The sequence below is a fragment of the Eumetopias jubatus genome, unplaced genomic scaffold, assembly GCF_037043125.1.
Source record: "Eumetopias jubatus isolate StellerSeaLion01/CBP00866 unplaced genomic scaffold, mEumJub1_p1.0 scaffold_9, whole genome shotgun sequence".
In the NCBI taxonomy this organism is placed as follows: Eukaryota; Metazoa; Chordata; class Mammalia; order Carnivora; family Otariidae; genus Eumetopias; species Eumetopias jubatus.
This window is the reverse complement of record NW_028274815.1, coordinates 125,428,563-125,455,022: the sequence shown is the minus strand read 5'-3', so window position 1 is coordinate 125,455,022 and position 26,460 is coordinate 125,428,563. Positions and strand designations below refer to the sequence as shown.

Below are 26,460 nucleotides of genomic sequence, written 5' to 3'. Positions count from 1 at the left end.
AACAATTCCAGGCAGCAGCAGGATCTGGAGCTGATGCAAAACAATAGAGCCCTGAAAAGGGCCCAGTCTGGTCAGGTCGTGACCCAGACCCTAGAGCAAAGAAGGAAACACATAGAACTGTGTCTCAACTCTTCTGGGCCATCAATTTGCCCTTCTTGAAAATATCCTCTTATTTCCTTATCCACCTCCCAATGTCAGGCTTGAAAAGCTGAAGAGGATGTATGGAAAACTAGGAAGGCAGGGGGGCATCAGGAATGAAAGATGTCATCCTCATCCTAGAGTGGGGACACTACCCGGAAAATCTTCCTAAATGCTTATCCTGCATGAAGCCCTCCCTTGCTGGACCTTCAACCTTTCTTGGCACGCCTCCAGCCTTAGGCACAGAGCTTTTCCCCTCAACAGATCCTCCCCACTGCACCCCTCAAGTGGGACCCCCTCCCTTAGGAAGTCCACCCAGCCTTCCTCTGCTTGTTCCTGACCCATATCTTAGACCCCTCTAGGTTCTCATCCTGCTTCAGCATGCCCCCTACCTCAATGAATCGTTCCTAGCATGGCATCCCCCCAGGCGCCCCCGCCCTCAGCAGGTGCTCTCCTTAACTTGTCCCCACGTCCCTCAGCAGCTGCTCCCTTCAGCAGTGCCCCCGTCCACCAGGATGTCCCCCCGCAGCAAGTGCTCTCCCCAACCAGCCCCACGTTTATCCCGCTGGGCGCGTGCTCCCCTCTGCCGGACCCCCTCCCGGCGGAGATTCCCCCACTCAGCAGGTGCCAGGATCGCCTCGCCCCGCAGGTCCATCCCTCCGGGGGCGCACCCGGTGCCTCTCCTCCGCCAGTTCCCGCCTTTCCCTCTCCCCACCCCCTGCCCCTCAGCCAGCGGCCCCTCACCGGCGCGGCGGGTTCCTCAGCTGCACCGTCTCCATGGCGCTGCCGGCAGCCGCCCAGACCCGCTCACTGCTCCATCCTCCCCCGGGACCTCCCCGAGCCCGCCCCGCAGACCCTCCCACACTTCCGCTTTCCGCCCCCACCGGAAGCGGCGCGCAGCGCGCGAGCGGGGCGGAGCGGCGAGGACCCGGCCCGGACCACGTGGTGCAGAGACTGAGTCACGTGGCGCGCGGGGCGGGGCCGCGGATCCCGGAGCGTCCTCCGTAGAGCTCGAGTGCGTCGGCGACGCCGTGTCCGTGTGGGGCGGTTCGGCCGGGACAGTGGGACTCGGGCCGGGAGCTCGTCTCCGCTTCGGCCCGGCCCTCGTTCCTCGGACCGCGATACTGAGGGTTCTTGCGAAGCGCCGTCGGTTCTTAACCGGCCAAGTTCTACGCGATTTCGGGGAAGCGCTGCTCCGAGGTATTTGTGGGTTCCTACCGCTCCTAGCCGGTTGGATTCTTGTTCCAGACGGAGGCCGGACCGCCCTTGGATGTCACAGAGCATCAGGCTGCAAAATGCTCACCCTCTTTTCTTAAGGGCCTCTCACCTTTGAGTTAGTTTGCGGACAGAGAGATAGCTAGCTAACCGTGATTAAGCTCTTGCCATGTGCTTACTTACCTATATATTATCTCATTTAATCCTCTTAGGGAACCTGTAACGTTATCCCCAATTTTATGTATTATTTGTCCTGCTTTTCCCAAAGGTATGCCATCCATGAAATTAACACCTGAGCAACCACCTTTCAGGACCACCCAGGTATAGCACCCCATGTGCTAAAATAGGGGGAACGGATCCGTTACCTAAATATAGGGGTAACCGATCCGTTCCCCTTACACAGGAGGAACACATTTACAGAGAATCTATGGGCCAGGCACAGTCCTAGGCTGTCTCTTAATCGTCAAACAACCCTATGAAGTAGAAGTTATTATCCCCATTTTACAGGTGAGGAAGCTGAGACTCACATAGACACAGCTAGTGAGAGAAAAGTTTTTAACCCAAGATGGGCTGGACTCCACAGAATGCATGTTTTATTTGCCTCTTTGCCCTACTACAAATCTGTACAAATGGCAGTAGGAGCCCTGAGGTAGTAAAGATCAAAAGTTCCTATACAAAGTTTAGGAAGCCATCACAGGTCCCTATTACAAAAAGTCAGCCCTCTATCCTCTGAAATCCCCTGGTACTTTTCCTGTACTTCTCCTAAAGCACACTCCTCGTTTGACCTTATGTTCAGGCCCCGCTGCCCACACACACACACACACCCCCCTATAAATGAGGTACTTGGAAAACATTTTTAAAAATAAATGTCAATTTACCAGTACACAATGTCAAACATCCCTCCTTTATCCCCTTCCTGGGATTTTTCCAAAAGGTAGACTGACATTAGGATTGCCCCGTCTTTCAGTAGAATGTCCAGTCCAGCACTGCCCCAAAGAAATTTCTGTGATGGTGGAAATGTTCTATATATGTGCTGTCCAAAACCATTGCCAGTAGACAGACACATGTGGCTGCTGAGCACTTTAAATGTGACTAGTATGACTGACAAACTGAATTTTAAATTATATTTAATATAACTAAGGGGCACCTGGGTGGCTCAGTTGGTTAAGCGACTGCCTTCGGCTCAGGTCATGATCCCAGGGTCCTGGGATCAAGTCCCGCATTGGGCTCCCGATGCGGGACTCAACGGGGAGCCTGCTTCTCCCTCTTCCTCTCCCCGCAACTCATTCTTGTTCTGTCTCTCTCTCTGTCTCTCAAATAAATAAATAAAAATCTTTAAAAATGAATAAGTAAATAACAAACCTTAGCGAACCATAATATGATAATAGCTTAAGAGAAAGAACCAATGGGGCGCCTAGGTGGCTCAGTCGGTTGAGCATCCGACTTGTGATTTTGGTTCAGGTCATGATCTCAGGGTTGTGAGATTCTGCGTCTGGCTCCGTGCCCAGTGGAGAGTCCGCTTGAGATTCTTTCTCCCTTTCTCTCTGCCCCTCTCGCCGCGTGTGCACACGCTTTCTTTCTCTCTCTCTCAAAAATAAATAAAATCTTTAAAAAAGAGAGAACCAATGAGCAGCGTTACTCATATTTCATTCTGTGCCTACTGAGCTACACATGCCTGGCACTGTACTAGGCTCTGGCTATGTACTAGTAGTCAGGACATAGATGAGTTCTAGCTTTTTTTTTGTAATTTACAGTGTAGAAGACATAGTTGCTAGAGAGGTAATTAATGTAGTGATAAATTATATAAAACTGTAATATGAGAACCTAACCGAGGCTAGTAGGATCAGGAAAACTCTGAGAAGGTCAGAACAGTCATTCATTCATTCAGTCAGTCATTCATTCATTCATTCAACAAATACATATCTAGTATCTGCTCTGGGCCAAGCACAGTACTAGGTGCAAAGCAGTGAGCAAAATAAAGTTTCTGCCCTCGTGGATCTTACATTCAGGTGGGAAAGGCAATAAACAAAGCAAGAAAAACCATATAGACCAAAAAAACCATGTGACCGAATTGAGACTAAGTCACACTAATATTTTTAAAGAGCATTTAAGGCAGACGGAACAACAAGGGCAAAGGCTTGTGTTGGAAGAGCAGCTAGAAGTTGGCATGTTTGGAGCAGAATGAATAAGGAACAGGAGGAGATGAGGTAGGAACTGTGGCCGGAGTCACACTGAATAAGGGCAATGTAAAGATGCAAAAAATTGCAAAGAGTTAGTTCAGTGTACCAGTTAACTATCACTATGTAAAAAACCACCCCAAAGCCCAATGGTTTCTAAGTAATCATTTTCCAGTTTTTGGTTATTACAAATAAAACTTACAATCATTTATGTACACGTTTATATGGACATACATATAGGCATACCTACATTTCATTTCTCTTATAAGCACGCAGGTGAGAAATAGCTGGGTCATATAGAAGATACTTGGTGAATGTATTAAGAAACTGTTTTTCAGGGTGATTATACTATTTTACATTTCCACCAACAGTGTATGGGAATTTCAATAGCTCTATGTCATCTACACTGGTATGATTGGTCTTTGCAATTTTAGCCGATCTAATAGTGTGTAGTGGTACCTCACTGCGTTGCCTTTCTTTTTTTAAAGATTTTATTTATTTATTTATTTATTTATTTATTTATTTATTTGGGGGGGGCACAAGCAAGGAGGGAGAGGGAGAGGGAGAGGGAGAAGCAGACTCCCTGCTGAGCATGGAGCCTGATACGAGGCTTGATCCCAGGACCCTGAGATCAGGACCTGAGCTGAAGGCAGACACTTAACCTACTGAGCCACCAGGCTCCCCTCTCACTGTGTTTCTCATTTGTATTTTTTCTACTGGCTAATGAGGTTGAGCATCTTTTCAAGTGCTTGTCATCTGTATATTTTCTGAACTATCTGTTCAAGTCTTTTGTCCTTCGTAAAATTGCACTGTTTCCTTGTTACTGAGTTTTTAGTGTTTTTTAATATTCTGGATGCATGTCCTTTATCAGATATGTGATTTACAAGCATTTTTCTGGGGCTTGTATTTTCATTCTCTTAACAGTCTCATTTAAAGAACAGAAACTTTAATTTTTAAGTATAGTTTATCCACTTTTTTTCTGAGTCATACTTTTGATGTCATACCTAAGAAGTCTTAGGGGAAGAGACCAACCCTGCAAGCTCACTTCCCAGGTTCCCATGTCAGCTGACCTTTGGCCAGTTTCAGCCAGCACTGGCAGGAGATGGAGGGCAGAACTAAGAGAGAAGCCAGTCTTTCTCTCTCTTCTTTGCTTCTGATCAAGTATCCAACAGTAACTTTGTCTTCAGCTCCTCCTAGAGCATCCTTACTTGGCTCCAGCTTCTACTCTACTGCAGCTTCTGAACTCTGTAAATATCACTGATGAAGGAGCAAAGGCAAACTGAGGGCAAAGCACAAGCTAACACTCCACAACTCCCCCACCCCACCTTGTGGGATATGTGTGACATTCCTCAGGCACTTCTGGCTGCCCTAGAACAAAGGAAAGGAAAAAAAAAAAAATGGTTAACTGGGGGCGCCTGGGTGGCTCAGTCGTTAAGCGTCTGCCTTCGGCTTAGGTCATGATCCCAGGGTCCTGGGATCGAGCCCCGCATCAGGCTCCCTGCTCCGCGGGAGGCCTGCTTCACCCTCTCCCACTCCCTCTGCTTGAGTTCCCTCTCTCACTGTGTCTCCCTCTGTCAAATAAATAAATAAAATCTTAAAAAAAAAAAAAAAGGTTAACCGATGGCGATCGCAGTCATGCCGGATGCAGGACACAAGTCTCCTTCAGTTTGCAACTGTCTTAATGATTTATAAGGAAAAAAGCAATTTCCGATTGGAGGGGGGAGATGAACCATGAGAGACGATGGACTCTGAAAAACAAACTGAGGGTTCTAGGGGGGAGGAGGGAGGGGGGATGGGTTAGCCTGGTGATGGGTATTAAGGAGGGCACGTTCTGCGTGGAGCACTGGGTGTTATGCACAAACGATGAATCATGGAACACTACATCAAAAAAACTAATGATGTAATGTATGGTGATTAACATAACAATAAAAATTTAAAGAACAACAACAACAAAAATTTCCAGAAACCTATAGACTCAATTTCCTGGAGCCCTAACATCACCCTCCTCTCCATAGGATAGAAAATCTTTAATCAGTCACTCCTCATAACCCCAGTGCAGCTCTTTCTACCCCTGGGTCCTGCCTCCGTGCTTTAATAAAACCTACCTTTTTGCCCCAAAGATGTCTCAAGAATTCTTTCTTGGCCGTTGGCTCCAAACCCCAACACTCCAAGCCATATCATCACCATTTCCTTTTTATATTCAAGTCCTGGGCCTAGTAGTCATTTCCTGCTGCTGCTGGCCTTTGGGCTCCCTCACCGTTCTCTGTTGGCTTCTTGACTCCTCTGTCACCTCTGACACCCAATTCCCTGAACTAACTTCTTATTTCAAATCCCTTCCATAAGACATCTTACTCAGTGTTTTCAGATTAGATCATGATTGATACACCTGAACTGAAAAGCATCCAGAACTGTAAATTGACAAATTATGATGCTGTCTATACTTCTTTCCCCAAGACTAATTGGTTCATTATTTGCAGTCAGCATATAAAAGTATTGGCTGTGCCTGGCTCAGTTAAATGAAATGTAAGGTTGTCCTCTTTTTTTTTTTCCTTAGATTTTATTTATTTATTTGCTAGAGAGAGCGTGGGTGAGAGAGTGAGCAAGAGCACGAGCAGGGGGAGCTGCAGGCAGAGGGAGAAGCAGGCTCCCTGCTGAGCAAGGAGCCCGATGCGGGACTTGATCCCAGGACCCTGGGATCATGACCTGAGCTGAAGGCAGCCGCTTAACCAACTGAGCCACCCAGGCGCCCCAGAGTGTCCTGATTCTAACACATCTTTACTCACCAGCGTCTCTCAACCAACGAAGGCAGAGATATTATTTAAAGAAACTACCAATTAACCCTGAAAAGAAGTGTTTAAACAACAAAAAGATTACTATCCAATAATAATGTCTGTGCATATTATCTCATTCAGGAGACTACAGCTATAATATCTATTCCTTCCCCATTAAAGCTGAATACAAATTAAATATGGCTTTAATGAGATGGTTAACTCAGAGAGATGAAATCTTAATAAATATCAAAAAGTTATTTCCTGCCCCAAAAAGAGAACCCAAATTTCCATCAGCTGATAAATGTATAAATAAAATGGACACCCAAAATGTATACAATGGAAAATTATTCAGCAATAAAAAGGAATGAAGTTCTGATACATGGCTACACCATGGATGACCATGGAAAACACTGTGCTATGTCAAAGAAGCCAATCACAAAGAATCGTGTATCATATGATTCCATGTACCTGAAAAGTCCAAAATAGGCACATCCGTCAGAAGGTAGATTAGTGGTTGCTTTGGGCTTGGGCTTGGGGATGGGGGAGATGGGGGTAGGTGAATTGGGCCTGATGACTAAAAGATGTGGGGTTTCATGTTGGGGTAATGACAATACTGTAACATTGATTGTGGTGATCGTACAACACTGACTATAATAAAAACCACTGAACTGTACACAACTTTAAATGGGTGAATTTTATGCTAGCGAATTATTTTTCAATAAAGTTATTTTTAAAAAATCACCCCCTCCTAGAAGACTTCCTCTCTGCCCGGACTCCCCAGTATATCCCTCCCCTAAATTCTTTCAGTTCTGCTTTTATCAGCTCTGCATTTATGGGAAGCATTGTGGGAAGGGCTTACCATTTATCAGTTGCTGTGTTAAGAAACCATTCCCAAAACTTAGTGGCATAAAACAACATTTTTTTTCTCTCGCTCATAAATCTACAGTTTGAGCATGGTTCCACAGGGAAGGCTCATCTCTTTTCCATGGTGTCAGTCAGGGTCAGTCACCATTTGGATGAATTCTTACCCAAAATGCCTCACTCACATGGCTGACAAGTTGGTGCTGGCTGTTGGCTGGGAGCTCACTTGGCGCTGGGGGTAGAGGGGACTTCTCTGTTTTGGTTAAAATAAATATGGGTAAAGGCTAGGTTCTGAAGGATATTTGTGAAAGGGAGCCAGGCGGAAGCTGCGGTGCCTTTTAATGGCATAGTCTTGGGAGGTAGATAATGTCCCTTATACTGTTGAGGGGACCCCAAAGTCCTGTGCAGTTTCAAAGAGAGCTGAAGACTGGAAATTATTGTTTTGGTCATTTTTGGAAAATACAGCTTGACACAGGTGTACTTGTCTGGTGTACCATTTAGAATATATCCACCTCCAAGCAACAGAAAAAAAAAAAAAAAAACAACTAAATGGTGGCTTAAGGCCCCATGGCATTTGTTGTTTTTATTAATAAGTAGCCCAGAAGTCAGTCCGCCCAGGTTTGATTCAGGGGCTCACCAATGTCAATTTCATCTTTCCCCTCCCCCGCCCCAGGACATTGGTTTTTCATACCTGCGCTTACTGCCTCACAATTGCAAAATGACTACCACATGTCCAGTTGGATATCCTTAACCCAACAGTACCCAAATCATAAAGAGAGCAAAAGAAGCTATTTCGCAGTCCTGTACCTCTTATCTGGGAGGAAAAACTTTCTCATAAGGACCCAGCAGACATCCTGTAACTCACTGGGGCAAATCACGGGCATGTCCACCCCTGACCAATCACTGGCAAAAGAGAGTGAGATTATTGTGATTGGTTTAAAGAAATCCTGATTCATTCCCTGGACCAGGAGAATTCAGACTTCTGGAAGCAAAGATGGAAGCTGTTGAGTAGATAACCAGCAGTGTATGTGCCTGGTCGGGTTTCCCCACCACACTAAGTGTTCATTCTTCCCTTGTGTGGGGCCCGTGCTGGACTGAGGGGATTCAGATGGAACAGCAACTCAGAAAGTTTATAGTCTGGTTGGGTTGGGTTTACACAAATAATTATAACTAAATCCCTGAGGGCAGAGACCAGGTGTTTGTCAACAGACCTTTTTTTTTTTTTTTAAAGTAGATTGTATTTTTTTTTTTAAGGATTTTATTTATTTATTTGAGAGAGAATGAGAGAGAGAGAGCACGAGAGGGAAGAGGGTCAGAGGGAGAAGCAGACTCCCTGCTGAGCAGGGAGCCCGATGTGGGACTCGATCCCGGGACTCCAGGATCATGACCTGAGCCGAAGGCAGTCGCTTAACCAACTGAGCCACCCAGGCGCCCTGTCAACAGACCTTTAGAACGGCATGTTTGGTGCCAGCTCCGATTAGGTCTCGTGGAGACAAAAATAAAGACCTATTTCCTGCCTTTAAAGACCTCACAGTCTTTGAGAAAAACTATAAACTGACAATCACAGAGTGATAAGTGCCAAATGAGGGATAAACCTTGGGAGCAATAGGAGCAGAGGAGGGACAAGGTGAAAGACGTGAGGAGTCCAGAAAGGCTCTCAGAAAGGATGGTTGAGTTGATTATAGGTGGAGTCAGGATCAGGCAAGAGGAAGTGTTTGGAAAAGAACTGCAGGAGGGGGGCACATAAGCCAAGGTCAGGAAGCAAGAGAAACAGCTTCATGTTGCGCTGGAGACAACAAGCAATTAAAAACACTGGCACATCAACCGGGACATAGAGTTAAGTCAAAGGACGCTGAAGATAAGCTAAAGTTTCCCTCTGCGAAAGATCCTCATGAACCTATCAGTGCATTCATTTATTAAATCAACATCTACAGAGCAGTAGGTACCAGTTAATTTCCAGCCTCAGTACCTTTGCACTTGCTATCTCTCGGTCTGGAATAGCACTCCCCAAATCTTCTCAGGTTTCTTCAGCTCAATTAGTCCCTCAGAGACGCCTACCCCATCCCACCCCCCTTATCTAAAATAGTCCCCATGTGGTCACTTTCCATTACATCACTGTTCTGTTTTCCGTCTAGCATTAATCACATTATGAGATTATCGTCTTCGTTTGCTCAGGAGTTAACAGCCTGTCGGTGACCACCAGAATGTAAGCTCCTTGCGAGCAGGGACCCGGCCTCTTTCATTGTTTCACCCAGAGTTTTAGCAGTCCCAGGTTCTCAGCCTACCTCCAGAGACCCTAGCGCGCTTCGCTTGGCAAGTCCCGACCCGAGCATGCGCAAAAGGCCCCTGGCGCGCGCAGCTCTGGCCCCGCCCCGTGCGTCCCGCCCCCTCCCGGGCAGGTTGGCCGTAGGACCCACGTCCTCGCCGGCCGGTGCTCCCGCCCGGACGCTGTTGCGCCGGCCTCCGCGCGGTAAACGGACGCGCCCCCCGGTGCGCCGTCCCGGCCCCGGGATGGGCCCCAAGCTCGCAGACTCCGTGGACGAGCTCCGCGCCGCCGGCAACCAGAGCTTCCGCAACGGCCAGTTCGCCGAGGCCACGGTGCTCTACAGCCGCGCGCTGCGGACGCTGCAGGCGCAAGGTACGACCCTGGCCCCCGTTTCCGTGCCAGGCCGGCCACTTCCTCCGGCGTCCCCCGCCGCGGCCGCCCAGACCTCGCTCCTGCCCGGGGTGCCTGCGACTTGCTTTCCCCGCGGCCAGCTGGCTCACCAGGGCCACCGGGCACCCTTCCCGCCCATTCCCCGCTTCGGCATCCTACGAGAAACTTCCTTGGCCCTCTCTGCCCCCTTTTTTTTTTAATTGTAATACGGTTTTATTACTGGTTCTTTTTCACTTCCTGGCATATCAAAAACATATTTCCATATTAATGGGTGTTTTATCACATTTTTTTTTATTTCGGCAAAAAAAAAAAAAACCCACAGCATTAAATTCACCGTCTTAACCATTTTTTAGGTGAAGTATTAAATACGTTCACGTTGTGCAACAGATCGCTAGAACTTTTTGAATCTCCAGCAGTGAAACTCTGTACCCACTAAACACTAATCTTCCTTCCCTCCCCTCGGCCCTTGGTTTCTACCTTTTTACTTTGTGTAGCTATGATTTTGACTAGTTTAGATCGTTCAGATGAGTGAAGTCATACGGTATTTGGCTTTTGTGACTGATTTCACTTAGCGTAATGGCCCTGAGGACATTGTAATCCATGTTGTAGCAATGTGACAGATGTTTTCCTTCTTTTTTAAGGCTGCATAATTTTCCATTGTATGGGTATACCACACTTTCTTTATCCAGATGTAAACAAGGCCTGTCTGATAAGGATCGGGGCTGCAAAGAAGACAAATACAGTGATGTGGTCAGAGAGGTGATTGGGGAGCTCCTTTGGAGTGGAAGATCAAGGACAACTTTGAAGAAGAAGTGACCTTTGAAGTGATATCGGAATGATGAGAAGAAGCCAAGGGCACAGAGTTTTGAGTGCTGAGCATTCCAGGTGGAGGGAACTGTTCATTCCACAGGCCTCCACAGAATAAGCGTGGTGTGTTGTAGGAGCCAGAGCATAGTGAGCCAGTGGGGAATTGTAAGTATTGAGGGCAGTTAGATAGGCAGAGCCCTATTGTGTAGGCATTTTACACGGTAGGCTGTGGTAGGGAGTTTGGATTTTATTCCCTGATGGGAAGCTACTGGGGAGTTTTGTTTTAAATGGAGGAGCAGCATGGCCTTTATCAGTTCTCCCAGCCTCCAGCTCATGGGTAAGACGCTTTGGAGAAGAGGTAAGCCTCATTCCAACCAGCCCGTTGCCCCAAACCTCTCTTCCAAAGTGTCTTACCCATGCGCCCTCATTTTCTGTAGTACCTATGTCCCTTGGCCTTCTCTTCTTGGCTAGCATTTGTTGAGTGCTTTTCTGTGTGCTAGGCACTACAGACCTCATTCCTTTTTATCTTTTTTTTTTTAAAGATTTTATTTATTTATTTGACAGAGACACAGTGACAGAGGGAACACAAGCAAGGAGAGCGGGAGAGGGAGAAGCAGGCTTCCCGCGGAGCAGGGAGCCCGATGCGGGGCTCGATCCCAGGACCCTGGGATCATGACCTGAGCTGAAGGCAGACGCTTAACGACTGAGCCACCCAGGCGCCCCTCCTTTTTATCTTACAAACCTACAGATAAGACTCTTTATGGACGAGGAGTCCAGAAGAGTTAAATTTGTCTGCACTGGGTTGTACAATGAAGACATATCAGAGGCAGGATTTGAATGCGGGTCTGTCTGATTTGCAAGTCCCAAGTTTTGAATCATTTTGCTAGGCTTCTCCCCAAATCCTCTCCAAATTCCAGTCTGTCTTATTTGAACTTTTGCAATTTCAAGCCCCTCTTTTGCCCCCTCTTGTTTTTCTAGAACACTCCTCTTTAGGCCCGCCTCCTCATCTCAGCCTCACTTGATGAAGTCACTGACGAAGCTGAGATACTGATATTACTGCCTTTTTCTTTCATCCTACCCCAGCTGGTCTGGAAGAGCATGTGCCTCTGTATGGATTTATTCTGGATCCTTAGAAGGGCTGGCCTGGGGTCTAGACTTAGTAGGGGAACAGCATTTGGTTCTGATCTTGCTGTGGATTTTCCAGATGATTTCTGGGCAAATCCCTTGATGTCTCTGATCACTTTTGCTGGAGCAAAAGGACGGCAGGGAGCAAGCTAACAAAATGAACCCTTCCAGCAAGTTTGTGAAGTGATATGTTCACGTGGTAGGGGAGCACACGCGATCAGAGGGATTGAGTGACTGGTGCAGGCTCACGGGCGGGATCCTCAGTTCCTCCGCTGCCCTTCCCACCGCACCTCTGCTACTTGCGACTTGATACGGACTACGAGTTTTGAGTACTTGTGCTTGTTCCTCAAGGGCAAGGATATATTTTACCTTTTTCCCGTACTTTGCAGTCTCACTCAGGGCCTGGCAAAATAAGGGGGAAAGTTCTTATTAGTTTGTTATTGTTGATACTGAATGAACGCTATCATGCCTCAGTATGGTAACATACTTAGTGAGAAAAGAGTAAGTTGCGGAAGGATAGGGAGTAGGGTGCCGCTTAGTTTCGGAAAGCTTTGAAAGATATAAAATGGTATATTCTCTTCCCTGTGAATGCATATGTAATAGAAGTGGGCAAACATGCATACGGGAGGATGTTACCTACCAGCTTCAAGACTGTGCTGGCATCTGGGGGTCTGGGGAGGAAGCAAAGGGAAAGGGTGAGGATGAGTGGACCTTTAGCCATCTCGAAAATGAAAGAGGTTGGAAGCAAGTATAATGTATGCCAAGTCCAATGATGGATGTCAAGCATCTCTTTTACTGTTTTCTAAATGTTTCGTAATTTTCAGAAAAGAGTTTGTTTTACTTCTTTGGGGTATATACCCAGGAGTGGAATTACGGAGTCAACGCTTAATAATTTTGGGGGTGTTTTGTTTGTTTGCTTTCCGTTTATGGCTTATGCTAGTGGGTATGAAGTGGTTGAAAAATTACTTTTTTAAAGATTTTTTTATCTATTTGAGAGAGTGAGAGGAGAGCACGGGAGGGGCGAGGGTCAGAGGGAGAAGCCGACTCCCCGCTGAGCGGGGAGCCCGACGAGGGGCTCGACCCCAGCACTCCAGGATCATGACCTGAGCCGAAGGCAGACGCTTAACCAACTGAGCCACCCAGGTGCCCCGAAAAATTATTTTTATAAAATTGAAAGTCATTGTGGCTACACAGTAAAAGACATCGGCTTCTGCGATTCCTGAGGATAAGGATTGCCTTTAGAGAAGTGTCTGATAACTCTCCTCCACGCCGGGTCGCTTGAATCCTTCCCCTGATGAAGTCCTGCGTAGCCCTGCCAGACCCAGAGGACTCTTCCCTGGCAAAATCCTTTCTGACTTAACCAGGTAGGATCAGTCTCTCTCTCAGAGTGAAGGAGACTTTAGTCTCCTTATCACATTTTTCGTTTCCTTTTTCAGGAACCCCTCTTAATTGGGTTTACATGCTTTTTGTAACAAAATTCACACACGTGCGTGCACACACGCACACAAACACACAGTTACGGCACGGATCTCCTTGAGCAGAAGCCAGCTGGTTCATGTTTTGTCTTTTGCCTGGTCCCCGCTTCAGTGCTGGAGTGAGTGAAGGAGAAGGTGTTTGGTTCCCTGTGAGTGGCGGGAGGCTTGGTGCTCTCGCTCCCATGTGAGAGCGACAGACCTGGCAACCCAACAAGCCTGAGCGGGAAGCGCAGAGAGCTCCGGGTACGAAATACACGCCGGAGTCCCGGGGCGTCCATTTCGCACCCTGTTAATCTCGTACTTTCTGCTTCGCCCTGGCCAGGTGGTTCGAACCCCGAAGAAGAAAGTATCCTCTTCGCTAACCGCGCAGCCTGCCACTTGAAGGATGGCAACTGCAGGGACTGCATCAAAGACTGCACTGCGTAAGTGGGCGGGCGCGGCCTCGGGGGCCTCCAGAGGGGAAGCTGTGTTCATCCGGCCTGTCCTCTTCTTGGGGTCGATCCCAGCAGTTAACAGATACGTCAGATAACGAGGGCGTGTCCCTGAGCGTCACCAGCTCACGGAGGATAGGAGGCTCTACCTGGTGCTCACGGCCCCTGACTTGTATCTTCGGAGTCTGCCAAAAGAGCAGGAGTCAGGTGGGGGCTTAGAGGTGGGCCTCACGGGCCTTGTGAGATCGGGGACCTGAGGATGCGAGTGAGCTGCAGCCTAGTGACGGGCTCACCCCAGCGTTTTCTTGGGTGGACGTGTGTGAGCGGGAAGGAAAGAGGGACAGAGGTGAGTGAATCGCCGCAAAGGAAGCAAGGAGAAGTTGTTATCCATCGATGACCTGGTGTAACGGGTTCAGCGGTTTGTCATACTTCTTTCTTCTGCAAGCCAGTCTGACACCGCCTTCTCTCCTCCTCACTGAGCGGACACACATCTGCAGCATCGCCTTAGGTTTGCGCCCTGGTGGTAGCTGAGGGAGGAGGAGAGGGGAGCGGGCTCGTGGGGCCTGTGCTCAGTGGCTCTGTGCCAGGCCCGTACCAGGTTTCCTCCCCGGAGGGCTCATGACCGCTCTGCGGGGTAAGTTTACCGTCCCGCCCAGGCTAGAAGTGGGTTGCAGCCAATTGAGGCCGTAAGGTGATCTGCCTGGGGTCCCGTGGCTGGTGCAGAGGTAGAATTCAAACACCACTCCGTCTGACTGCGGAGCCTGTTTCTCCCACCGGGTCGGACTCTGTAAAAACACATGGAAGAATGAAAGCCTCAGGCACTTGTTCTTGATCTGGGGGGACTGCGACTCGGAAAACTGGTGCACGAGCACACATTTCACAGTCTTGGTGGTTTTCTGCCCATCGTCCCTTCTCCACTTTGGTCTAAGATAGAAAGTCCTTCTGCTAAGGTCTGACATTTTTAGCAGCGTCTCTGTGCCAGATATGACTTCCTGTATGCTGAATGCTGCAGATGACCCTTCCTAGAAGGAGCTGCGGGGGGGTGGTGACTCAGCAGCTGGTGACATTTCTTCCTCTGGCTCTAGAGCACTGGCCCTGATGCCCTTCAGCATGAAGCCCCTGCTGCGGCGGGCATCGGCCTACGAGGCCCTGGAGAAGTACCCGCTGGCCTATGTGGACTACAGGACGGTGCTGCAGATTGATGACAGTGTGGCGTCGGCCCTGGAAGGCATCAACCGGTGAGCCTGACTCTGCAGGCGCTCTCTCTCGACTCACTCAGGACCATGGCTTTGGTCATCTCCTGGGGGTCCCCCGAGACCTACTGAGCACGTGGGGAAAGTGCAGAAGGACAGTCCGCTGTTGTGGTTAGCAGGGGCCTAGGGGCTCAGAGTGAGGGGACTGATGGATCGATGGTCCAGCTGCTCCGATTCCTTACCGGGGTAATAAGGTACTGAGCTCTGTGTGTAAGGGATTGTGCCAGGTGCCCTGGGGAAGACCCCGCTTGCTTCACAGACCTAACTAGAGCGGGGAGAGTGGGACACAGGTGCAGGCAGCCAGGACACAAGGCTGTAGGGTGCTGTTTGCAGGGATGCGTCGGCCTGTGGTACTGTGACCCCTTCACGAGGCCCGTCAGGTGCCATCTTGTTCTGAGTTTCTGAGTGGTGCTTTGTTTCCGCCTCGTGGCTGCCCTCGTTTGTGTACTGATCATGTTTCCCCTCTTTGCGTGGGCTGCTAGAAAGCCAAACGCTACACTCACAGCAAACCCTTCAGAGGACTTCGTGGCGTGTGCTTAGTGTATCATTTTTAGCTTGACTGGTTTTCTCTCTGCCTCCTTTTACTTTCAGTCATTCAACAGAATCTGGCACTTCTGCGTGCCCGACTTTGCACTAGGGCCTGGGCTGATGCCCGACACATAGCTCTTCCTGCCCTGATGGAACCCCCGGTCTCGTGGGGAGCCCCAGTCAGTCACAGCCACGTGCACCACAGTGTGGTGAGTGCTGCGGTAGGAGGCGGCCCAGGGGGCTGAGGGGGCAGAAGGGGGCACCTAACCTGCCCCCGGGGCGGGGGGGGGGCAGGAGGAAGCCAGTCGGGACTTCCCAGAGGAGGTGAGCTGAGGCTGAGAAATGAAGAGATCTGGGGCTAGCGCAGCAGGAAGGGCAGCTGTGCCGGGTGAGCCGGGGTGATGTGTTCCCGGAACTGTGAGGAGTCCCATGTCGCTTGGCGCTGCGGGCGAGGAGCTCAGCTCGGATGTGAGGTGGGGCCCGACCACACAGGGCCCGGACCTAATCCAGGCACGGTGAGGCTTTGTGAAAGGGTCTTCAGCAGGGGCGCAGTGTGAGCAGATTTGAGAGGGAAGCTCGCTGGTTGCCGTGTTGCAGGATGACGTGAAGGAGAGCAGAGTCGGAAGGGCTGGGCGGGGACTCAGGTGGTGGAGATGGTGGGAAGGGGACAGTGGGACCAGTTCTGGGGACAGTTAGGCAGCAGTTCAGTGAATCCGAGTGTTGGGGGTGGTGAGAAGGGGAAAATCGGAGAAACATCCTGGTGGCTGCCATGTTGAGTTGGAGGGGACCATGAGACAAGAGACGTGAGGACAGTGGTTGGTATTTACGTGGGTTTTGGAGCAAAAAGAGACAAATACAAGGCAGACCTATGGATTCGAAGGTCATCAGCATAGAGGTGGGTTGAGGTTGTGGGAGGAAAAAAAGACCCCCCACAGCAAGTGAGCCGGGGGAAGAGGTGGCGCTTAGAAAATGGCAGCATTTCCTACAGCCGCTGGAGGGGAGGAGGAAACTCGGAGCCTTTAGGGAGGAAGTATTTCCAGAAGGATGAAAACCTCACGCCCATCAGGTGTTCCAGTGAGTTAGTGGGCTTCTGAGTTTAAGAAAGAGAGTCACTGGTGGTTGCGACGGAAGCATGCGGCGGGTCAGAAGCCCGGGTGGCAGTGGGTTCTAGAAGCCTGGCCGCGAAGAGGCAGAGGAGTCCAGCTGCGATGACAGAGTGGGGTCTCCAGGGGCGGGGGGCGGGGGGCGGGAAGGTCTTACTGAGGAAACGGTTCAGTGCGGCCGCTTGGAGTCGGTAGAGAGAAAGGCTGAAGCTAGAGGAGAGCTGCTGCTGGTGATTCCTGACGGAGGCGGGACGAGGTGAGACCCAGAGCTGAGGCGGAGAGACTGGCCTCATCACTTCTCCATCTGTGACGGGAGAGACCTAGGAAGGATTCGGTGCCCACGCAGGTGGGTTTGTATCTGTGGGACCTGGAAGTTTGCCCCGAAAAAGGAGGAGGGTAAGGGAGCCGGGCTGAGGAGGGTAGAGGTTTGAAATAGCTGTGCCAGTCCGAAAAGCAGCTGTGAGGGCTTCGTCAGACGCCGTGAGTTCGTAGCGATCGCCGCCTGGGACGCTGCCCTTCTAGTCGCACGGGAGCGCAGTGGTTGGGGCAGAAAAAGCATACAGTTGGCTTTATTCACTGATCGAGCACATGCTTACTGGGCCTGGGCGGGTATCAGGTGATGTGCTAGGTGCTGGAAATTTCTTAACCAAATGGACGTGGTCCCTGAGCCAACATTTGAAGCAGGTTAGCTGGGCCCAGAAGGGGGGGGGATGGAGAGTGAAGAGGTCATTCCAGGTAGAGGGAAAAGCATGGGCAAAGGCTGGAACATACGGATCAAGAGGGAATGCGGCTCCCCGTAAAAGTGGAGTGGGGGAGGGGGCCGCACCAGATCTCAGGCCCTGTCAGCCTAGGGAAGTGGGAACCGCTGGAGGAGTTCAGAATTTGAGAATGACGCAGGATTCATATTTTATAAAGGTCTCTGAGCATTAATCAAAGGTCAGGTGTTTGCCTGGCCTTATAATAGATCCACTGAGAAAATATAAGACATGTGATCCTTTTTTGAGGGCATGTGTGGTCCTTTGGGGGTAAGGTTTAAGTACCCTTAACAAGCAGCCGTCCCCACTTTGGAGTTAACAGAGTGTGGCCAAGTGAGGGCCAGGCAGGGCACGAGTGTCATGGTGGCAGACATCTGTTCCTTTCCTGCTGTGTGTCGGAAGGCTGTAGAGGGATGGTGGCTCTCTACACCCCCTCTGGATTTATGGGAGGGGGAAGTATCTTCTTGACCCAGCTGGAAACCTCCCTGTAATTCTGTCTGCCTTTCCAGAATGACCAGAGCCCTCGTGGACTTGCTGGGGCCCGAGTGGCGCCTGAAGCTGCCCTCTATCCCCTTGGTGCCTGTCACAGCTCAGAAGAGGTGGGATTCTGTGCCTTTGGAGTACCACAAAGAGATGGCTAAGAGAAAATTCAGAGAAACCACAACTTCCAAGAGCAGAGGTAAGCTGTGACTTCCTGCCCAGAGTGTTACAGTCTCCCCGTGGCCCCTTTCTTTAGAGTCGTCCTGTAAAAATTGGCCTAGCTTAAGCTGAGCTCTAAAAATTATCTATGAAACAAAAAGTCTTCACCTCTTAAAGTCTTCTCAATTCTATCCTGAGGGCGATGCGAAAGCCGTCCCACCACTGGCCGGATTCAGAGATAGAGAAGGCACGTTGGACGCTCAGCGTGGCTCATAGGTATACAGCTTTAGTGCCCTTCTTTTTTATCTGGCAGCACTGGGGATGGATGATCTAGGATGGTTTTGGTGGCAAGGACAGAAAACTCAACATGGTAAAAATACAAAGAGAACGTATTGGCTCATGTAACTGAAAGCTCTGAGTTCAGGTTCAGGCAAGGTTTGCTCCAGCAGCTCAGTACATTATCAGATTCGGACTCCATTCCTCGGTACTCCTCTCAGCTCTTCTCTGGTGTGTCTGCTTTGTCTTGGGGCAGTCTTCCCTCCCAGTGGTAAAACAGCTATAAAGTAGTTCCTGGCCTCATCCCTATAGGCCATTCCTCGTGGCCCAGAGGAAGAGAAAAAGGTGATTTTTTTTTTTTCTGGGAGCTCCCTAAGAAAGAGAGGGTTTCTTTCCTTTAAATCCCTTTAAATACAGTCTCGGTGTATTCTGGCCTGTTTGGTCACAGGCCATTCTCTGGGACCTGGTCACTGGGACCAGGGGCTGAGATTTTGTGATGATCTCCGCTCTACGCCATCTGCCCCCACCTTCATAGCGAGAGGGTGACGCTTCCCCAGGAACACACACACCACATGAGGCCCTGGAGGTGGAATAGGGAGGGGCGATCCAGGCCAGGTGGCCCCAAAACAGGAGACTGTTCACCTCGACCGTGTAAAATGGAAGGGCCGTTCTTCAGGCAGAGGTTCACCAGCGCCCCAGGGAATTAGCTGGGCCCAGTGAGCTAGGTGTTGAGCAGCGGAGGTGCAGCAGGTCTGAGGGCTGGAGCCTGCTGTGGGTGGTAGTGGAGGGCAGGGTCACCCCCCCTTCCTGGGAGGGAACGTGTCCGGCCGTGGGTCGCATTCACTCTGGTTTGTGGGAACCTGGTAAGTGTCTCCCCACTCTTCTCCAGAATGGAAATGTGGGGCGCTAACGAAAATGGCTTCAGGGCACCTACCAAGTATTTCATTCTCTCAGAGTCACTGAGCCATCTATTTTCCAGCTCTGTGCCAAACAGCATGACACAGAGCCTTTAGTGTTTGGGGAGTTCGAAACAGGAACTAACATGTGTGCACTTGGAGGAGTCAGGGAAAGGCTCCCGGAGGAGGTGACAGGTTGAGCTGGACGTTGAGGGGGGCAGAGGGGGGCAGTCTTCAGCTGGGCGAGGGAAGGGAAGGGCATCTCTGGCGGAGACGGTGGAGAGAGCTAGAGAATGCAGTGCGTGGGTATCGCTGGGGAGCAGTGGGAGTCCGCGCGCCTGCGGCGTGGTGTGTGGAGAGCCGGGGCAAAGCCGAAAGGGTGTGGACCCTGCAGCCCCCGCAAGGAGACGCGCAGGAAGGTTCGCAGCAGGGTGTTTGCAACAGTAAACAACAAAACTGGAAACAGCGCAGGGCTCTCAGCAGAAGGGATGAATGAGCCGAACCACAGCAGTGCGAACGAACTACGGGGGTATGCATCAATACAGCCGAATCTGAGGAATACGGCGCCGAGGGGAAGAAACAAAGCCAAGTCATAGAGGAATACTTGAATTACTTATTCTTTTATACGAGATTTAAAAACAAAATGAACAGCAAATGGTTTGTAGGAACTGTCGTATGTAGTTAAGCTACCAAGAAGAAAAAGGGGGAAGGAAGCACAGGATGGGGGATCATGGTTTCCTCCAGGGGTGGATTGACTTGGGGAGGGGGCCCTGCAGGGCTTTAAAGGTCTTAGTAAAGGTTCTATTTCTTAAGGTGAGGAATGAGTGCAAGGGTGTTAGTTTTGTTCCTAAAACCTTACCCATGTTGCAGATATTCAGGATTTTATAGAGATCATTTTTTAAAAATTAAAGAAACCCGGTGATCTGGGAGCTGGGGCTGGAGCATTGAGTTGCGGCTGCGCAGGGAAGGGCCTGAGGGCCAGGCGAGCAGCCCAGATTTCACCTTGTGTCTCCGTCTGTCAAGGCTGGGGCCAAGTGGCATGGGGTAGGCGAGGGAAGGTGCAGGCTCAGACCAAACAGAGATGGGGAACGGTGGGCTCTTCTGCAAGCCCGGGAGCTACACCATTTCTTTCTGAGATGCTTGCTTATTTAAATATTTATCTCCTGCTTTAAGTTTATAGGGTGTTCCGCACTTTGTGGTGTACTCTCAGGTTTTGTCCTGACGCTAGCCCTGGGTGGGGTAGCTAGTGCCCCAGCGTACAGAGAAACTGAGGTCCCAGAGACTTAGGCAGGTCACCCGAGGTCCCCGGCTACTAAGGGGCGGTGCTGGGGCTAGAACCCAGCTTGCTCTTTACCACATATCTCTTCTTACGTGCAGTCTGTGTGTGTGTTTCCATCAGGAGTCCCCAACCTCCTCTGACTGAAAACCTCTTTAATTTCCCAGAAGCCTTGTGAGGGGGGCTCCTTCCTCCGGGGGGCTGCTTCAGAGCAGTGTAGGAAGTCTCGGGGAGGGGGGAGAGGGTCGCAGACGACGTGGAAGAGCCGATGCCGGCGAGGCCTCATGGATCTTGGGCACCTGCTCCATGGCTTTTTCCTCTTCTGAATTTGCATCTAGCGTCTTCTGCTGGGGATGTGGAGAGAGCCAGAGTTCTGAAGGAAGAAGGCAATGAGCTTGTAAAGAAGGGAAACCATAAGAAAGCTATTGAGAAGTACAGTGAAAGCCTCTCCTTTAGTGACATGGAGTCTGCCACATACAGCAACAGGTACCTGCCACCAGCCGCTGGCCTGGGGGATTTCAGGCCGTCGGCTGTTGTCCGTAGTCTTCTCTCGGACTGGGGCGGGCTCTTCATTCTTAGCGCTTAGTCAGTGTGTCGCAGCTCAAAATAGGCATTCCCAGTTGTTTCGGTCACCGTGAGGCAGGTGTGGCCAGTGGCGTTCGCTCTCTTAAAGGAATAGACACTGAGCGATGCCAGGGCACCTGGGTGGCTTGGTTGGGGCGACTGCCTTCGGCTCGCGTCGTGGTCCCAGGGTCCTGGGATCGAGCCCCACATCGGGCTCCTTGCTCGGCGGGGAGTCCTCTCCCTCTCCCTCTGCTTGCTACGCCACCTGCTTGTGCTCTCTCTCTGTTAAATAAATAAATAAAATCTTAAAAAAAAAAAAAAAGAAACTGAGCAATGCCAACGTGGAGCCTGGGCTCTGTCAGCCTCCCTCCCCCTCAGGTTTTCATGAACCATCCAAATGAGCACACTCCATAAGTAAGAGCGGCGTGCTTCTACAAACACAGCCTCAACATGTGTCTCATAGCCCTCCCCCTTGCCCCAGCCCCACGGGTTCCCCGGACCCTCCTATTAGAAGGGTTGGCACCATCTCAGCACCAGGACAGAACCCAGGGTGTGGACTATCGCCTGGCCTGGGAGCAAGAGAGGTGGTCCCGTCTAGCCTGAAGGATGTGACCTGTGGCGCAGTTGAACACCCTGCACCACAAGCTGCTGGACGTGAATGCTGGTTCTTTCCACCGACAGTGGGGTCACTATTCCTTTATTGGGCGGGAGTTACGGTTTTGCAACACGCTGGGGCGTACTGGTGGTGGGTGGTCTTCCCCTTTTAAAGTCAAGAAATCAGAAGCTCAGAGCCAGAAGGGCTTTACCTCTGCTCACCCGGTCAGTAAATGGTAGAGACAGACTTGCAGCCTGGCTCCGATGAGATCTATCAGTTTTACTGTCAGAAGCTTGAAACATTCAGCAAGGGACCTTATCTGATCCAAATCTTGCTTATAAAAGACTTACTACAAAATGTTATAAATTGTTTCTCCCGCCCTGCTAACATACACATAATTACTCTTTAGTTCAAAAATCTTGGCTCTACTATAGTCTTGCCATTCCCTATCCAAAATTCTTGGGATAAAAGGTGTTCCAGATCTGAGTAAGGTAATATGGTCCGTATATTGGATCACATAATACTCCCGCAGGGTCTGGGCGGTGGATGAAGTTCATTGTTAACATTTCTGCCTGAAACACGGGGAAATTCCATGTAACCTCAGGCCTGTGCAGGTCAGGTTTTGCTGTCAAATAAGTTCAAAAGAGGACTTTTCTTTTTGAAGCGTGGATTTTGGAATTTGAGACCTGTGGTTTTACTGGCTGATTGGACCAGGGATGCCTCAGTCTGCCAGGCTCACCGGAAGGAAGGGCTGCTGCCCGTTTGTTCTAGGTTTCTGCTGCAGCATTTTGACGCCCCCATCTCTGGGCCCTCTGGACTCACTTCTTTCATACTGAGAGAGATCTCTATTAGCCCGTTTTCCTGGATTTTTAATACATTCAAGACAATGCTTTGTTTTGTTTAAATACAATTTTTCATACAAGTATGTTTTTGCCACACTTTTTTTTTTTTTTTTTTTTAACAGAGAGGGAACACAAGCAGGGGGAGTGGGAGAGGGAGAAGCAGGCTTCCCACGGAGCAGGGAGCCCAATGCGGGGCTCGATCCCAGGACCCTGGGATTATGACCTGAGCCGAAGGCAGATGCTTAATGACTGAGCCATCCAGGCGCCCCTGCGCCACACTGTTTTAATTATTAGTGCTTTATACTATCTGGTAGGGCTGGTCTTCTCCTTGTTCTTAATCAGAGCATCACTGGCTATTTTCCCAGGTTTGTTCTTCTTGCTAAACCTTAGGATCATTTTGATGACTCCAAAAAGTATCTTGGTGGGCTTTTGGTTGTGGTTACATTGAATTTATAAATTTAATTTCAAGGACTGATAACTTGACACAAAACTGAATTTTCCATCCGTTGTGGCTGAAATTACACCACATCCTGGATGCCATTTTAATGCTCCGCCTTGTGGCTCTGCAGCTCTGTGTACCAGCTCCTCGTCTTTGGCTTCCTTCCCTTCTCTCTGTGCAGTTGGTACCTGAGTGGGGATATCACTCGGGTGCCCAGCACCTACAGCTTGCCCTGAATGGACCTTCAGAAGAGTCTCATTTAAAATTAAAAATAAACCTGAGTCCTTACCTCACTGTGTATTTTAAAGCAAATTCTAAGTGGATCACAGTTTCAAATGTAGAAAATAAAACCACCAAATCGTAGAAGAATGCATGGGTTAATTATCTTGCAGTGGGGAAAGTATTAAAATAAAATTGTTGTGGGGTGGGGGATAGGGACCAGAGAGGTCGTTAAAGGAAAGGTAAATTTGATTTCATGAGGTTAAAAAGCCTTATGTAAAGATACTGAGCTTTGCCCATATTTAAAGGAACTACATTAAAATGGACCTTGTTTTCTTCCATTATTGACTGAAGTTAAAGATTGACCCCAGGGTTAGTACAGTTACAGGAAAACAGAAAGTTACTGATAGAGCCTAAGAGAACAGGTCCTTTGCAGAGCATTTTGGCAATGATAGTCGCGATTATAAATGCACGTATCTGCTGACCCATCCGTTCCGGTAGGCATCTTAAGTTTTATGCACAAGGGTGCTCATGGCAGCATCTCGTATTAGCAAACTGGAAGCAATGAAAATGATATCTCCAGATAAGGAATTGGCAAAATAAGTTGTGGTTCATCCAACTAAGTGAATACTGCTCTGCTCCCATTGGGAATGGTGAGGCGGAGTGGATGGAGTTACAGGAGCGCCAAGACACCTGTTCTTAGTGGCCATCTCCAGAGAAAAGAATGGGGAAGATGTACACACTTTTTTCCCCCGTAGATGCAGAACATTTTGTTGTACGGATGTATGCTGCTATTTTTTTTCCCATGATTATGAAAGTTTTCACAATATAAGGTTGAAAGAACTGTACAGTGGACACGCATACACCTACCATCTGAATTCCCCGTTAACATTTTGCTACGTTTGCTCTGTGGCCACGTAGCCGCTGACCCGGTGCCTCTCAGTTTGGGCGCGTTTCCCGGTGAGCTGCAGACCCCCTTCCGTCTGCCCGCCGCCGTGTCCGCGTGCACGTGCTCGGGGTCCAGCACCTAGCGGTAGATGACTTAATCTGCCGGGGGCGGGGTTCAGGAGCAAAAGAGCGCAGGCTGGGAGCGGGCCGGAGGTGGCCCGAGGGACAGGCCACGCGGTCAGGACGGTCGGGGACGTGGAGCGCCCGCCCCCGGGGCTGGCGCCGGTCCCCTCGCCCCTCCGCGCCGAGCCGGCGGGTCGCGGCTGTGGGGACGGGGCCGGCCTCGCGGCGCGGGGGAGGAGGCCGCACGGTCACCGGCCCGGAGCCGTGTTTGCCGCCTCCCAGGCCACCGCTCCGACCGCCTCACGGCTGGTGGGCGGCCGCCAAGCAGTGAGCGAACCCTCCCCAACGGCCTTTCCCCGTCAGAGCGCTCTGCCATCTGGCCCTGAAGCAGTACAAGGCAGCAGCGAGGGACTGCACGGAAGCGCTCCGGCTGGATGGAAAGAACGTGAAGGCCTTGTACCGACGAGCGCAAGCCTACAAGGCACTCGAGGTAAAAAGAGCCTGACTGCCAGGCCCCCGCTGAGACACCTGTGCCTGTGGTGGCACCTCCAGAGCGCGGGCGGGGGCACGTCCCTTCCCCTCCCAGGGGAGCCCAGGTGGTGGCCCAGGGCAGGCCCGCAGGCTGGGGTTCGAGACCCTGTGTGCCCTGGCAGCCCCGGCGCGCCTCGGCCCGGTCTCCATCCTCTCACGCCTTTGTCTCTCCTCCCAGGACTACAAATCCAGCTTTGCAGACATCAGCAGCCTTCTGCAGCTTGAGCCCAGGAATGGCCCTGCCCGGAAGCTGCAGCAGGAAGTTAACCAGAGTTTAAACTAAAGCCCCAGAAGGTTAGCGGGAAGCCTCTGCCCGAGCTCCCTCCTCTGTGCCTGCTCCCGGGACCCAGCATGCCCCCGAGCGAGCTCTGAGGCCACTCAGAGGTGATGGCTTCCCACCCCTTAGGAGGCTTTGCTTTGTTCACAATTAAGCTCAGAGTAGTAAAAAGAAAAAACCAAACAAAACCCCCAGATGTTGTTCTGCTGGAACCGTCCCCCCTGCCGCCTGCCCCGGACAGCTCGCAGAGCACTCGGTCTGCCCCTGCCCCGAGCATGCTCCCCACGGCTGCCCCCCTAGCTTCCCCAGACCCATCTCACTGGGCTTCACCTGAGCAAACTGAGCGCGGGGGTCGGGAGCGGGGGAGGGGTAAACTAGAGCCCAAAGCGGCCTGTTGAGCTGGTTCTCCAGGGCTGCCGTCCCCACCCAGTCCGTGGCAGAGCTCCTGGTGTTCTGCGCTCCGGTGCCTTCTGGCTGGGCCCTGCTCTGGTAGGGACACACAATCCTGACGCTCGGGTGGCCTTGTCTGTAGCTCTGGGCTGCTGCCGCCTCCGGCGGGGAGGTGTGCCTAAGCGGTTTTAAGAGTCCGGAGGTGTGGCCCCTCCTGAAGGTGGGATGGAGAGAAAGGCCTTCTTGAAGTCTGTGGCCTTCCACTCTGGGCAGGGACCTCCTTTTGACCTCAACAGTTGTCCCCCCTAAGCTTCTTGGTTTTTTGTCATGTGAAGTTAATTTGAACTAAAAATGGACTGATTTTGTTGAACTGTGTCTTCAAGCTATTGCATTAAACATCTTTCTGGTACATAAACGTCTGCTGTGCTTCCGTGTGTGCTTTTTCAGCTGTGTGCTTGGAACTTTGCAGGAATAAAGAGCTGCAGCGTGTTGAGCATTTGTGCCCTCGCTGACCAGACTTCCTGGCATGTGTGCATGGGTCAGGCTCTGTGTCCAGTGCGGGGGAAACCACAGTAACCGACACAGTCCCCGCTCTCGGATGGCTGAGGCTCTGGTGGGCAGGGAAGAAGGTGATCAGAGAACCCCAGAACAGACTGCAGCCTGCGCATCTTAGAGGGAGCCATTCACACAGCGCCTTCCCCCCCTGACTTGGGGGTAAAGGGGTCCCCGAGGAAGTGGAGCTTGCATTGAGTTCTAACGTGGGAGTTGAACTGGTGAAGAGGGCAGAAAGGCAGTCCCAGCAGACAAAACAGACATTTGTAAAGGCCTCAGCTAGGAGAAGAGGGTGAGGACTGGGAGCAGAAAGTGCTTTCCTGGGCTGTGTCCCAGTTAAAAATAAAAGGGGGGGGCGGAATTTAAGATTTTTGAGAGAGAAATTGAGAGAACGAGTGGGAGGAAGGGCAGAGAGAGAAGCAGACTCCCTGCAGAGCAGAGAGCCCGATGAGGGACTCGATCCCAGGACCCCGGGATCATGACCCGAGCCGAAGGCAAACGCTTAACCGACGGAGCCGCCCAGGCGCCCAAATTGCTTTCGCCTTAATGGAGAAGCAAGCAGTTTGAGGACTCTCTAAGAGCAGAGGGATTTCATTATCCCTTTGCTTCCTGTCACAGGAGTGCTGAGCACCATTCAGCTGGTAGCACAGCTTCTGAC

At 50.7% G+C, this 26,460-nt stretch overlaps 2 protein-coding genes across 4 annotated transcripts in view; one reads left to right on the top strand and one right to left on the bottom strand.

The window, feature by feature from the left end:
- Window positions 1-975, bottom strand: part of STK4 (serine/threonine kinase 4) — an 88,005-nt gene extending 87,030 nt beyond the window's left edge. For all 3 annotated transcript variants that reach the window (XM_028121896.1, XM_028121900.2, XM_028121903.2), the window contains exon 1: window positions 883-975. In XM_028121896.1, the coding sequence (XP_027977697.1) occupies window positions 883-917 (35 nt within the window). In that variant the 5' untranslated portion in view covers window positions 918-975. The remainder of the gene's footprint in view (window positions 1-882) is intronic.
- Window positions 976-9,550: 8,575 nt separating this feature from the next.
- Window positions 9,551-25,665, top strand: TOMM34 (translocase of outer mitochondrial membrane 34). The gene is made up of 7 exons (XM_028121921.2): window positions 9,551-9,800; window positions 13,548-13,647; window positions 14,742-14,894; window positions 17,805-17,974; window positions 20,721-20,868; window positions 24,416-24,542; window positions 24,762-25,665. Exons 1-7 carry the CDS (start codon window positions 9,674-9,676, stop codon window positions 24,864-24,866), a joined length of 930 nt encoding a protein of 309 aa, XP_027977722.1. The 5' UTR covers window positions 9,551-9,673; the 3' UTR covers window positions 24,867-25,665.
- Window positions 25,666-26,460: the final 795 nt, after the last annotated feature.